Raw genomic sequence first — 14392 nt, forward strand, 5'->3', positions numbered from 1 at the left:
CTCAACTCCCAGCCATTGCAACCTCACTTCTGCCACAGGGTTACTCCTGACTTACACAGGTAAAGTTAGACCCAGATATCAACTCTAATGGACCTGATTCTGCTCATGTTTACACCAGCACAACCTGATGATGATGATAAATAATTCACAATTAAAAGCCAGATTACTCATTATTACTCAGTGAGTAGTCATGGCAACTTCTTTCCTTCCCCAGCAATAAATCCAGTATCTGCTGATAGTGCCAGGGATTGATCAGGTCTGGAATGAGAATTATGGGACAGATAGTATGAGGGTGATGGTCACACTTGTCAGAGCAAAGGCTCTCCAGCATCCCTCTCTGATGACTGCAGACATTTCTCAAGAGCTTTTCCATATCCATGCAGATCCTTTGCTCCCACTGACGTGACTGCAGCTCACCTGCTCCTCTCCCTGACCCTCTCCAAGTGCCCCCTCAGCACCTCACTCTATTTACATCCCTGCCACCATGGGAATCAAGGCACAGGGACCAAAACAAGGCTAAACCACACAAGAAGAAACAACTTCTACAAGACTTGGATCCTGCTGTTGACAGAAGAGTGCTGGCTCCTGGACTAATTACAAAGTGCTGAATTTGGAGACACCTTGTGCATAATATATTGATTTTTTTTTTTCCTTGGAACATGGTCCAGCTCTCAGTTGCTCTTCTACGTGCTCCAAAGGCAGAGCTTAAATGCTGCAGGCAGAGAGGGCACCAGGAGATGGAAGCTACACCTGAGGCAAGCTCCACTCTTCTGAGACAATTACAGCCATAAAAGTTTAGCATAAAGCTCAGGAGAGCAGCAAGCACAACACTGTCAGTCACAAGCTTTTAATTCTGAAACTGGCTCCTAAAAAAGATAAGATAAAGCCAAACCAGATTAACCAACTTCAAAGCAAGCAGCAAGGCATTCAGGGCATGCTAGAATAGAATGCAGCTGTGCAGAGCACCGATGAATTAAACAGGTAGAGGTTCCTTAATGACTTGTTCCTTGTCCCTTCCAGGCTTTTGGAAGTCTCCTGTGATTAGTCCCATCCCCTAACGAGATGCCAGCATCCAGGTGATGCAGCAGTGCCTGCTACAGAAATGCTGATCGAGGTGAGCTAGCAGGAGCTCTGTGGAACAGCCTCCCCCAGTTAGTTATCCAAGGGAGAGTGATATCCAATGACTCTTATAAAGGACACACAAAGCACTTATTGTTGAGCTAATCGTCAACTTTCTGAGTCAAATTAACCAATTTGCTAATTAAGGCTCATGACAATTCCTCATGACAGTCACTCTGCAGTGCAGTGATTCATCAGCCGGTCACCAAACCGGGGAGGGGCTCCTCCAGCGGCTCCTGCCCTCACTCAGCCGGATCGGGATGGCTGCTGCTTCCCAGAGGAGTTTAAAAGGTGGGGGGAAAACGAATGGGAGGAAAAGAAGAGAGGGAGAGGGGAAAAAAGGTGGAACCCCAGGCAGTTTGAGAGAGAAATATTTTTGGTTTTTAAATATGCATGGGAAAAGAGTTGCCTTTTCTAACATTATTTGAATTTGGATGATGTGAAATTAAGCATGTAGGTCTCATGAGTTCTAAGTGGTACATTTTGCATTAACATCTGTCCAGCCCATGGCAGGGGTCAGTCTGCTGCTGAAGAAGGAAGGAGCAGAGAGGGAATGGTGCCTCTGCTGACTGAGAAGGAGAGACACAGAAGCTGGGAGTAGTCCAGGGATTCAGCTCGCTGGAATGCTGCTCTCTGGACCTCCCACCCCCCGGGCCCTCGCTCCGTGGGGCTCCCAGCATTGCACACCCCTCATGGAGCCTCCCTGGAAGAGGACATGAGCACAGAGCCCTCCTGAGGCCCAGCCATACCTGCTCTCGTTTGGGCAATGGCCAGAAGACCCTTCCCTACAGCAAAGCAACCCTGAAAGCTTGAATGGCACACACAGTGTGACTCTTGGATCCTCAGAGGCTCTCTCAGCTTTCTAAACACCTTCCCTTCTTCAAATGGGTAAATAATCTTTCACTCATTTAACCTGAGACGCCAACCTCCATGACTCACCCAAAATCTCAGCACTTCCTTGTGCCCCTGCCATTTGTCCTTATTCAAGGCAAGAAAGGACACCAGTATCAAGAGATTTGTATTTTATGATCCTCTCTGATGTAGCCTCACTCACTTGAACACCATAATTTGACCTTCTGTATCTCAGGTTCACAAAATGCAGACAAATCAATTCCCAGGGGCTCCAGGATGAACACATCTCCTCTCCAGGGGGTTCTGCAATGAAGGATTAATTAGCTGAGGAAATTCACAGCACTGCAGCTGCAATGCCACAGGCAGGGCCACACCAGGGGAGCCCCAGGAGCACCTCCAGCTTCCCAACCTGAGCACAGCAATAGTGTCACACACTGGGGGAGCCCCAACCTCCTGGCCCCCTGAGATGTCACTGCAAGGACAACACTCAGCACAATCCCTGTGCTCAGTTTAATGATTTCTGAGGGCAGGACAGGCCCACAGGGCTCTCAGGGAGCAGGGCTGGCACTGCAGAGCCCCCCAGCACTCAGTGCCCCATCCTGTTGTGCCCACAAAGGCAGCTGAGACCATGGAGCTGTCTGCAAGCACCCCAATCACCTGCCAGCCCTAAATGGGACATTTCAGATTTAACCATCCTGAGCTGACCTGAGCTAGCTCCACCAGCCTCCCTAATTCAAAGTACAACCTCCCTGAGTGCTTTCCTTGCTTTGCTGCCTGATTTGCCTCCAGGACAGGCTGTGTGATGTAAACCAACCTGCTTGAGGCTGGATTTTTCTGGAGCTGGGAGGATTTGGCACCTTTTATTACTCACTTGTGAATCCCAGAAATACCACAAACAAGCCCAGCAGGCTGCCTGAGGAGGGAAGGATGCTCATCAGCCATGTGTGCTCTGTTCCTTGGATAAAGGGCATTAATCTAAGCCTCTGCACCACTGGGGCACTGAGAAGAGCCTGGCAGCACCTCCCAAGGACCTGCTGCATGGCTGAGTTTGACATCTTCTTCCAAAGGGTTTCTTCAGCTCAGCTTGCTGTTTGTAAGCAAATCTCACAGCAAAATCCTGTCTGGCAGAGCAACAGGTGCAGTGATCATGACATCAACCAGCCCTGGCAGGAACAGGGACGTGTTCCCAGCTGTGCCTCCACAGAAATCCATCCATCCATCCATCCATCCATCCATCCATCCATCCATCCATCCATCCATCCATCCATCCATCACCACACAGCAGCAGGACAGGACAGAAGGAACAAGTCAGACAGCAACTGCTGGCATCGACTCAAGTGGCACCCAAGCCAAACTGTGTCACCAGTGTGAGCCTCCCACAGCATCCAGCAGCCATGAGCTCCTTCCTGGGAATGTGCTGCCTCACACCAGGACATGGGAAAAGGGAATGGCCCCAAATCATCACTCACAGAGGGCAGAAGTACACTCCAGAGGGGAAATGCCTGCACGGGGAGGACAGTGAATGTAAAAAGTAAAGGCTTCTCCCTGCCCCCCCCCAAGCAGTGTTAACCCAACTGAGAATAAACCATTTCATCACAATGCCTTCAGTTTGAAGTTTACACTTTTGGCTGGGGGGGGGCTCCTCTCAAAGGACCAGATGTGCCTCATTGCACTCAATGAGACAGGTGGGAGAAATTAAGGGGCACAGGACACTTGCTAAAAAGCATCATCTGAGAAGGTCTAAACTGCATTTACTACTAACTACGAGGCCTAATTCCATTTTTCTTCAACCCTGCAGAGGAAAGCAGGCTCAGAGGCACGGGTTGTGTTTTTAGGCTCCTGTAAAGCACACAGGAAGAGCACCCTGATTTCTCTAATCCTGCAGGATGGGGCAAAGCCTCTCAGACAGCCGTGCAGGCAGACCAGAGGCTCCAAGGCTGCTTGATGAGGGTAAAGCTCCCAGCTGTGATGGGCTCTGCTCCCTGACAAGCCACAGGTGCTGTCCCTGGGGGTTAAAAGCAGGACAGGAGCAGGGCTGGGGGCTTTGTGTCAGTGGCTGTGCCCATGGAGGGCGAATCGCCGCTGGAGCGGTACCTGGAGAGCTGCAGCGGGCAGGTAAGGGAGGAAGGAAAAAGTCAAGCGAAGAGGGGAAAAAAAGAAAATAAAACTGAACAAAAATTCAACTGCGTTGGCCGGGAATCGAACCCGGGTCAACTGCTTGGAAGGCAGCTATGCTCACCACTATACCACCAACGCTGCGCTGAAACCAGTCTCGCAACTGTGCCAGAAGTCGGTTATTGCCGCATTCCTGCTGGGTGAGCCCGAAATTCCATAGTCCCGGGGGGATTCCTCCCTATCCCAGGGGATCCCCGCTGTCCCGGAGCTGCCGGGAGCATAGAGGAGCTCTCTGGAGCAGGAGGTCGCCTTCAGTCCTTGCTAAGAGGGATGATGCTGCCTGCGAGGGTCAGGTGCTGCTGTGGGTGGGCACTGAGAGGGCAGCAGGCTCCCGTCTCCTCGTTCTGGTGAGTAAATGTCTGCAGAAATTCATTATTTCGGTGTCTGGAATGGTCGTCCTCTACCCACTGTAAACAACGTGTCTCATCATTCCTTTTTCTGCTCCCCCAGCCAGCCCAGTTAGATGTGCTCTTCAGGGGGTTGAGGAAGGATTCCAAAGAAACGCTTGAATAAAAATGCTGTTTTGTTTAAGGAGCCTTGTGCAAATGCATAAATTCCTAATTTTCAACAGGAAAAGCTGTTGTAAAACAGTGTAATTCACAGCAAAAGCCAAGTGTTTAGTTGGTTTAGTTAGACTCGTCCTGATCTCAGGTGGTTGTAGGAACAACTGGGAGAGGGCTGGATTCCACAGCTGAGCATCCTCCTTACTCAGGGAACAAAGCTTCTTTACATCCTGTTGTAAACTACTTTTCAGCTCGGAAAACAGTCTTAGCGTGGGCTGTTTAAATCCAGAGACCATCCTGTGGCAGTGGGTAAAGCCCTCTGAATGTGCCTTCACAAAGTATATAATGTGGTAATGTATAATACAGCTTTTACAAGTGCTGGTGAGCTTTTTCTATTTCACATTTGCTGGTACCCTTGATAATAGCAGATGTGTGATATCACTGCAGGGAGGGGAAAAAAAAAATCTAAGCCTGTTGCTTAAGGCAGCTGGGTTTGATTTGTGTCTACCTGAGTTGCAGGATTTCTGCAGTGGAAGTGAAAAAGCCTTTTCCCCTCAAGCTGCCCCAAACTGAGGGATTTCAGGATCTGTCAGTGAAATCTCCTCCCTGGAGCTGCTGGGAGATGGCCAAAGCTATGCACTTGGTGGGGCCTTGGTGAAGTTAATTAACCCAGAGTCTATAGCAATAACTCTTGGCAGCCAGCCCAATGCAAACATGGTCTTGTGCCCCTTTTGCAGCCTCTGAGCATCTGTCTGACAAGAAGGAAATATTCCCCAGCACTTAACCCTGTCAGGGCTTTTCCTCAGGCCTCTTAGGTGCAAACCTGATCAGAAAGGAAGATTTGCTTTCTGTTTCTACCTGCTCTATGCAATTGACTCTACTTTTTGAAAACTTCACAGCTGTGTGATACTTGCAGCCTCATGTACCACTCATTTCTTCATCAGCTTCTTTAAGATATGTCACAAACTGGCTTTGGTTGTTTGTTTGTGGGTGGTTTTTTTACTGTTATGTTCATTCCTTGATGCCCATCAGTATAATGTGAGTAGTCTCACAGGGAGCTTTTTGTATAATTTTCTCTACATTGTGGTTCCTACAAAACTTTCCTAATGAGCTCCTGTACAGCTAATCCTTAGTCCACTGGAATTCTTGCTGAGATTGTGACTTCCTTCCTTTGCTGCTGACTTGAAAAATATCTATTTAAAATAGATGTATTTTTGTGATTCCTTAATATTTTATTTTACATATTTTACCCTTTTTTCTAAAGGGTAAAGGAGTACATACATTTATCCCTCCCCCACCAGATCTTCTGTGGGGCTCTGCATTTAGAAGTCAGTTTTAGAAGCGGTTTAATTGTGGGTGCTGGCAATGCTCTCCTGATTGCATCTGTATTCAGGCTAGTGAGGGTTCTCTGGGAGGATTTGTCACTTTGTCAGAGCTCTCCAAGTGTCTGCAGGCAGATATAATGCAAAGTAGGAGCAGAGCTGTCCCCATGTGCATGGCTGGGTTGCCAAGTGAGCTGCCTAGAAGAGAGCAGCACTAGCTCAGGGCTGGGAAGCATTGATCTGGAAATCCTGCTCCTGCTGGAGGTCAGGCACTTGCTGCCAACTCCAGGGCCTCAGCCTCATGCACCACTCCCTGTTCTGATTTGTGCTTGGACTTTTCAAGTCCTTCTGGCTCTTGAACCTAAAAATGCCTGATTAAACACAAAACCTCTTGTATGGATTCTTTAGTCCAAGCTGTCACCTGCTGTGGATGTTGGCAGAAATCACCTTCAGAAAGAGGGTTATGAACCAATGGAGAGGGAATGAATCCTGTCCTGAAACTCTTGCCTCGTTGACATGATGATGCTTTTCAAACAGCTTTTAATTATAAATAGTTGATAAAGAAGAACATCAGTATCAAAGAGCTTACTTGCAGGTGTGTTGTGTGCTTGGTTCTGCTGACTGTGGTGAGGCTTTTTTTAGTCCCATCTTCTCATCTATAGCTTCCCTCAGGCTGGTGGCCTCCAGGAGCTGAGGAATTAATTTGCTGCTGGTTCTGTGAGCTGCTGCCCTCTGTTGCACAAAGCAAAGCTGACACTGTCCCCTGCTAGCAGGGAGAGGAAATGGAATAATATACAGAATGGGAGATAAAGACAGCCAGAAAATGCTGTCTGTCTTCCTTGGAAAAACTCATGAGAGTGATAGTGTGGTTGTGTGCATGGCTGAGGTGTGACAGTGGCTGTGGAGGGTGAAGTGCCACTGTTGTACCTGCATTTTTCAATTTGTGCTCTCCCAGGAGTTCTCTAGAGTGATGAGACCATGAACCGTGGTGCAAATGCATTAGACAAGCTACCTGGATTTTTATACACTCACAGACAAGCAAAGGACACACTTTCAACCTTAAAAGTAGTCTTTTCAATAATTTTCCCCAATATATATTTTAGCAAATCCCTCATTGAAGATTAATCTTAATTTACTCTCCCTGTTACAGTAACTGTTTTAATACAAGACCCTTAATGGCACTTTTTCTTAATTCAAGGATGACTTCTCCACTAGTCCTCATCTGTTCACTCCTATGAGTCCTTATGATTTAGAACTTCCAATTCAAGCATCTTCCCAGTTAAGTCAGTCCAAGGAGCTCCACACAGACGTCTCCTCCGTGGACCTCAGCTTTCTCCCAGATGTCACCCAAGATAACAAAGAACAAAACCTCTCTGAGGATGGTCAGGAAACCCAAAAAGAGCTTGATGGGTCACTCTCAAGTAAGGAGGAGAGTGGTGTTTTCATGGATGAGAGCAGCTTGTCACATCCAGGTGCAGCTCAGCCACCTCCTGAAACTCCTGGCGTGTGTCCTCCCCTGACTCCGATGACTCCGATCACCCCAGCGACATCTGCTTCAGAAAGTTCTGGAATAGTCCCCCAGCTGCAGTAAGTTATGTGTTATTTATGTAGCACACACACCATAGTCAGAGTTTGGCTTAAACTGCAAGGTGCTGCTCTGACTTTTCACTTGGAGAATGTAGCAAGCGTGGCTTGGCCTTAAACAAGCCAAAAACTACAGGAGTGGATTTCTGTAGTAGTTGTTTTTTTCTCCTCTTGAAGGGGAGAGGTGGAGAAAATGAAATGACAATGTTGGATAAAAATATGAAGATACTTGAAAAAGATCTCCTCCAGGAAGGAGAATGTGAAGGATGACAGCAGACTCCAAGGGTTTAAAGATGTCACTCTGCTTTTTCAAAGGAGAAACAGAACTGAGCGTGAGAAGCTCTGGCCTCACTAAAAGATGCTGTCCTGTCTAGGATAGAGCAACTCTGGAATAATTTATACCTATAGAAAAAAACCCATCCCTGACCACCTTAGGTGCTGTAGTAACTCTAAATAGTCAGTAATGGTTCAATCCCAAGCTTCAGTGAAAGGCTTCAGTGATGCAATTTTTGACACACAAACTTATAATTCAGAGACTAATAACTTCACACTTTGTTCTATCTCAAAGTGCGGTTTTGGATTGAATTACTTGAGTTTTGCCAGAAGTAGCTTAATGCTTGAGTGGGGAAGAGAGAGGCAGGAAATCAGATGATGGCAATTACTAATTGGAATGTGACTGTACTGCTGGGGGGTGGCTCTGCAGTGGCTGGATTTTGCAATGAGAAAATTCCTCCTTCATTCCACAGGAATATTGTGTCAACTGTAAACTTGGCTTGTAAACTGGATCTGAAGAACATAGCTCTGCATGCCAGAAATGCAGAGTATAACCCAAAGGTAAATCTTGGACTCAAAGCTTTACCCTCACTTCCCTTTCCCAGTGGTCCTGTAACTGTGCTCTTAACTCTCCTGCTCCTAGGTGTGTGAGAAATAACTTCAGGATGGGAAAGAAACACTTTAAAAGCAAATATGTGTTGTGACAAGCTTAGAAAGTGATAATTTTTGTAAGACTGAACAGAAATAGAGCTTAATTCCTGTCAGGTTTTCCTTTGAATTTGTAGAGGTTTGCTGCTGTGATCATGAGAATCAGGGAACCACGAACAACAGCCCTCATCTTCAGTTCAGGAAAAATGGTCTGCACAGGAGCAAAAAGGTATTTTTCTGGTTTTTCCCTTCCCTGTAAAGGCCTGGGTCTTGCAGCTATGCACACATTCTGATGGAGAGTGTCTGAAAAGTCTTGCTTAAAAAATCTAGCAAGGGACTAATTGTAAGAAAACTGAAGCACTGATACTGAAAATCTTGCTTTCTTCATGATGGCACCTTATCAATTTCTGAACTGTGTCCTTCTGTCCCTGAATTTAGATTGAGCTGAGCAGACATCAGCAGAAAAGCTGCTGAAATTCCCAGAAATTGTTAAGGGACTATTTGCATTTTTCACTGATTTTTTAAAATGTTTAGGACATAACTTGTGTCTGTCAAGTCTCTCTTCAGTGTCTGTGTTCACCAGTCAACACATCTGCCTCTAGAGGAAATGGGAATTGGGGAAAGCAAAAGTTTATTTCTGTACTCTGAAGCTTTTTCCCCTGAAGTTCAGCAGAGACTGCCTTGGTTTTTATGTCCCAAACCAGTCAATTAGAATTAATTAACTCATGCTTAAGAGACCTCTTCTCCAGCCCCTACACCACCCCAGGTAGGTGAATTGTAGTGGTGCCTGCAGTCTAACTCCTGGATCAGCTCTGAGCTGTTTTGAGGAACTGAGAAACCTCTCAAAAGGGGAACTGCTGAGTGATGAAACATCTCCAGTGGGTTCAACCAGACCACAGGAAGGTGAATGAACAAGTGCCTTACTCCTTTTAGCTCCCTGCAGCAGTTCTGGGGATGGAGCCTTGCTATTTTGAGTCCAGGATCTCTTTCTCAGGAGTGCAGATTAGCACAGTGGTGGCTATAAACTGAATTCCACCTCAAGAGCAGAGGAAAGCACAAATAAAAGTTGTTTTTTTCCCCTTTGCTCTTCCTTCAGTGAAAAGCCCACCCCTGGAAGTGTTCCAGGCCAGGTTGGACAGGGTTTGGAGCACCCTGGAATAGTGAAGGTGTCCCTGCCCATGGCAGGGGGTAGAACAAGATGGGCTTTAGGGTCTCTTCCAGCCCCAGCCATTGTGGGATTCTGTGATTTGAGGGCTGTTTGGAGATTCCAATAAAGCTTTCTTCCCTCAGTGAAGAGCAGTCGAGGCTGGCAGCCAGGAAATACGCACGGGTGGTGCAGAAACTCGGCTTCCCTGCCAAGTTCTTGGAGTTCAAGATCCAGAATATGGTGGGGAGCTGTGATGTGAGGTTCCCCATCCGCCTGGAGAGCCTGGTTCTCACCCACCAGCAGTTCAGCAGGTAGGAGGAGATCAGGTACAGCCCTGTGCACCTGGCAGCAGGGCCTGAGGCCACTTCAGCCTGCTCTGTGCCTTTGCTCTGATGCCTTGGGAAGGCTCACCTAGAACAGAGACTGGACAGAGCTAAAGAATAAAGTTGGGATTTATTAGGAGGCCTCAATGGATCCACCTTGGGCAGCACAAGAGCCCAGCCAGGGCTACACCCAAGATGGTCATAAAATGGATGACCAGTCACAGGGTCTCACACTTTTATCAGTTCTGCTCCATTTGCATCTTGCAGTTCATTGTCCCATTCCAGCTTTAGCCCCTGCAGTCCCACCCTGCTTGTTTTTCTCTCTCCAGCCCACGGGGTTTGTGCTCTTGGGGCTGAGATTTGGATCATTTGTCCTTGGTGCCCAGCTGGAGCAGGAATTGTTTTGTCTCCCTGCTCTGTGCACAGAGCTCAGCATCCCCTGATGTGAAGCCCAGACCCACCCACTAAAGCAGCACAGAACCTGAAAAATAGAAAAGCTCAAGCCTGAGGCATCAGCTCCACTGTGGATTTTAATACTAAGGTGGCCTCTTAACTCCCAGCAAGGCAAATTCTTGTCTGCAGGGATAAGGTTTCCAACCTTCAGGCATGAAGCCAAACTGCAGTTGCAAAATACAGAATTGCAGGTATACTGTGTTTTTCTGGGATATTGTTTTGGTTCTGTTTGGATGTTCTTTAGCCAAGGATTGAAAGTAAACCTGTAGCTGAGTGAGGGCATGTTGTACCTGTGAGATCAGCTTGTTCAAAACTAGATATTGTCATCAGGAAAGGATGATTTCAGCACTGACAAAGCCAAAATTCAGTCATCTTTTATTAGCACTGCATCTAATAGTTTGCATTTCATTTAGGAACTAGATATATATTAAATATTTACATTGGCTGTTATCTTGTCTTAGTTGCACAGAATGCTCCCTGATAGGGGTTCTTTGCAGACTAGGAAGGATTTACTGTGAGGGTGGTGAGGCCCTGGCACAGGGCGCCCAGAGCAGCTGGGGCTGCCCCTGGATCCCTGGCAGTGCCCAAGGCCAGGCTGGACCAGGGCTTGGAGCAGCCTGGGACAGTGGAAAGTGCCCCTGCCCATGGCAGGGGGTGGAATGAGGTGATTCTTAAGCCAGGCCATTCCATGATTTGAGGACTGTATGAAGATTACAATAAAGGTTCCAAGGCTATGACAAATCAGAAGTGGCTCACAAGTGTTTGTCAGCAGGAAGATCCCCCACCAGCTCCAGCTGGGCTTAACAGGTTTCTCTTCAAGATGTCCAAAACCTGACCTGAACCTTTCTCAGGGCAGCTAGATAAAATCAGTGTGGTTACTTACCCTATTGCTGCTGTAATTAAAGAGCACTTTATTCATACACCACTGAAACAGCTTTTGCATTTTACTAATCTCACCTGCTTGCTTTGAACAGCTATGAACCTGAACTATTCCCTGGCCTGGTTTATAGGATGGTCAAACCAAGGATAGTGCTGCTTATCTTTGTGTCTGGGAAAGTTGTACTCACTGGTAAGTGCTGCCTCTCTGTGTCTCTACCCACTGCTTCACTTTCTGAGAGAGTATTTAAATTAAACATTAACTAAAAATCAGTATCTTCCTGCAGTAAAGCCACTCAGGGATCTTTCTAATGGCTGCTGCAACTTTATCTGTGTTTTCTGCAGATAACATCAGCATTGTTGCACTAGAATCTTGTATTGTTTCATATATAGAGTCTCAGATTTCCATGTTAAGTATTTTTTTATTCAAAGCCTGATGCCACATGCCAATGCAGATGATGCCAACAGGATGCTGCCATGCCAGCAACTACTCAGGCACTTAAATAGGAACCTCACAATAAGCAATTTAAAATTGCTTGGACAGGAAACAAACTTCTTAAAACACTTCACTGACAACATTTAGTAGGGATTATCAGAGGAAAGGGTGGAGATCTTAGAGCTTGTTCCAGACTGTTTGGCAAAAAAATTGTGAGACAAAAGCCTTGCTGAGTCAGTGTGCTCAGCAGATACCTGTACCTCAGATCCCAGGTGACTTTTTCAAAAAAGGTGAATTCCTGAGCTCCTGGCACATCCTTTTTGTGAAGCTCATGAAAATGCTTCTATTCAGATGTACTGAAAGGTGAATGGTGCTTGTTCCCAAAAGCTCTGAGTATGGTATTCATGTTCACAACACAGCTTTGGGAGTGGGGAAGGCAAGAACAGTGCCTCCCTTAGCCAGAGATTCTCACAACCATAAATCAGGAATGAGCTCAGCCAGCTGAAGGATGGGGCACTCAGGACAAAGCTCAAATGCTTCCCCCTCCAATGTCCACAATTTTCTTAGGTCTAGTGAAATTGTACTGATCAGTAAAATCATACTGGTCTGTTCCCTTCCACTGATGCTTGCATTTTTTGGGGTACACTAATTGTAAGGGCCTTGCTGCACACTCAGTCCTTTGCTGTGAGTCCTGGGCCCAGCTGTCATGACAAAACTGAAATTGCTGAGATGTGAAGAGGGTTTTTCTCCCTAATCAAGAAAGAAACTTTATTTTTGAAAGTAAAAGTTGTGGTAAGGCAGATGAATTATTTGTGTCCAAGTGAGGACATGAGTAAAGGTTTACACATCCAACCTAAGTAGGGCATAATTCCACTTTTAGTTCATTTCAATGCAGTTTTCTTCTGGCTGATGTTTGTTGGACCAGCATGAGTAGTGTTGCTGGCAGGCAATGTTCCTGCCTACTGCAATGCAGTTTGTGTGCAAAACTTGGTATTAAAGATTTGTTACCAGTACCACAGAAAAGGATTTGAAATCAAAGGTGTCTTAACACACCGCTTAAAATTAAAATTGCTTCTCAGAGCTGGAGAAGGAGAGTTCTCAAACTGTGGAACCAACTCCCAGTATGAAATAAATAGGAACTTGTTTCTACCTTTCCACTCACCTCATGAACAGGCAGAGCTGTTATTCTTACGCAGATAACACCATGGTGGTGCTCAGTTGCTTTTTTTTCCCTTCTTCAAAGCCAATATTTTGCACCTGTCAAGAGCAGAAAATTGCTGTTTTGGTTCCACAGATTAAACAAAACTAGTCTTAAAGCTAAGCAAGCTAGGAAATGCTCTTTGAGGTGGCAGATAGAAATTCTGTCCTTAACAGTAAGGTGCTTTCAATCTCCTGGGTTTCTTCATGGTTTGTAATCTTACTGGGTTTAAATTGCATTTAGTTTAAGTTCAGCTCTCTTAATTCATGGTCTTTTTTATCTTAAATGTCCATTTAGGAGCAAAAGACCGTTCTGAAATCTATGAGGCATTTGAGAACATCTACCCCATTCTAAGAGGTTTCAAGAAACCATCGTGACACGGCTCCCAAAGCAATCCAGAATAACACCTGGGCTTGTGTTGCTGTGCTTGGAGCAGAACCAAGGGCATTCCTGGACACATCTGTGGATTATTAAACAAATTATTCATTTCTGAATACCACATATGCTGATGCCTTTCTATGGCCTGTGCAATGTTCTTTTCTTTCAGATTATCTGTCTGTAATCTACCTGAGTTTTGACAACTTCTGTCAAGTTAAAACACTTGATAAATGAATGCACTTTTAATAGAATGTATGTTAAGGTGTCACTTAAAAATATTTTGTAATAGAAGCCATGTGTCTCTTTCCCTGTTGAGGAGGTGAATCCACACTGCACTTCAAATTGGTTTAATCAGAATCCTCAGCTCTAAGTGTCCTGAATTGCTCCTGTAGTGTTGTAGTTTCATGTTTAAGCTTAACATACATTATTGTCTGTGACATGGCTTACAAAATCTTGTATGAGTTGATTTTGGTGTTTAGAACACAAGTGCTGGAATCACTCTGATCCCACTGGCTTGGTAAACTCTTGTGTGTGAGGGTACAGGATTTTCTTTCACAGAGAAGATATTCCAGGTCCTGACTGCTGGGATATACCTAGAAAATCTGTGGGTGGAGGGGTGTAATTAATTAAATTTTCTAATTTGACATGGGACAAGTTAGATTTTTAACCAAATGGTACCCACTTGTATGACTCCCTCAGATGATGGGAGTTTGGTGCAGACAGAAGCATGTTGGTTTGGAACTTTGTTAAAAATGGATTTGAGGAAAATACAAAAAGTCTTGGATGCTCATGACTTACTTACCTGCGTTATTTAACTAGAATTCAGCCAGTGGCAGTAATTTGGTAATTTTGGAGCAAAACCAATGAGGTTTCCCGTACTTGGCTTGAAGTCAAGCCTTTCTTTACAGAAGGTGTCCTGCACAAAGTGGTGCAGGGAGCAGGAACAGTGCAAAGCCGTCCCATGGCTGCTCTGGAAAGCCCCTGGAAGCAAGCCAGAGCAGTTCTGCCGTGCCCTTCCCTCCTGGAGGTGTTGGTACCTGTCTGCAAACGCCACTAGAGGCTGCTCTTAGATGACTTAAGTGTAACCCAGAACAAAATCCTCCTT

The 14392-nt window shown here is 45.9% G+C and overlaps 1 protein-coding gene and 1 non-coding gene across 2 annotated transcripts; one reads left to right on the top strand and one right to left on the bottom strand.

Moving 5' to 3' along the window:
* Window positions 1-4035: 4035 nt before the first annotated feature.
* Window positions 4036-13286, top strand: TBPL2 (TATA-box binding protein like 2). The gene is made up of 7 exons (XM_066552468.1): window positions 4036-4086; window positions 7170-7558; window positions 8302-8389; window positions 8614-8705; window positions 9767-9934; window positions 11374-11468; window positions 13207-13286. Exons 1-7 carry the CDS (start codon window positions 4036-4038, stop codon window positions 13284-13286), a joined length of 963 nt encoding a protein of 320 aa, XP_066408565.1.
* TRNAG-UCC (transfer RNA glycine (anticodon UCC)) lies at window positions 4156-4227 on the bottom strand. Its single transcript has one exon. It is a non-coding gene; the product is annotated as a tRNA-Gly (tRNA).
* Window positions 13287-14392: the final 1106 nt, after the last annotated feature.

Source organism: Molothrus aeneus, chromosome 6 (genome assembly GCF_037042795.1).
Source record: "Molothrus aeneus isolate 106 chromosome 6, BPBGC_Maene_1.0, whole genome shotgun sequence".
Taxonomy (NCBI): domain Eukaryota; kingdom Metazoa; phylum Chordata; class Aves; order Passeriformes; family Icteridae; genus Molothrus; species Molothrus aeneus.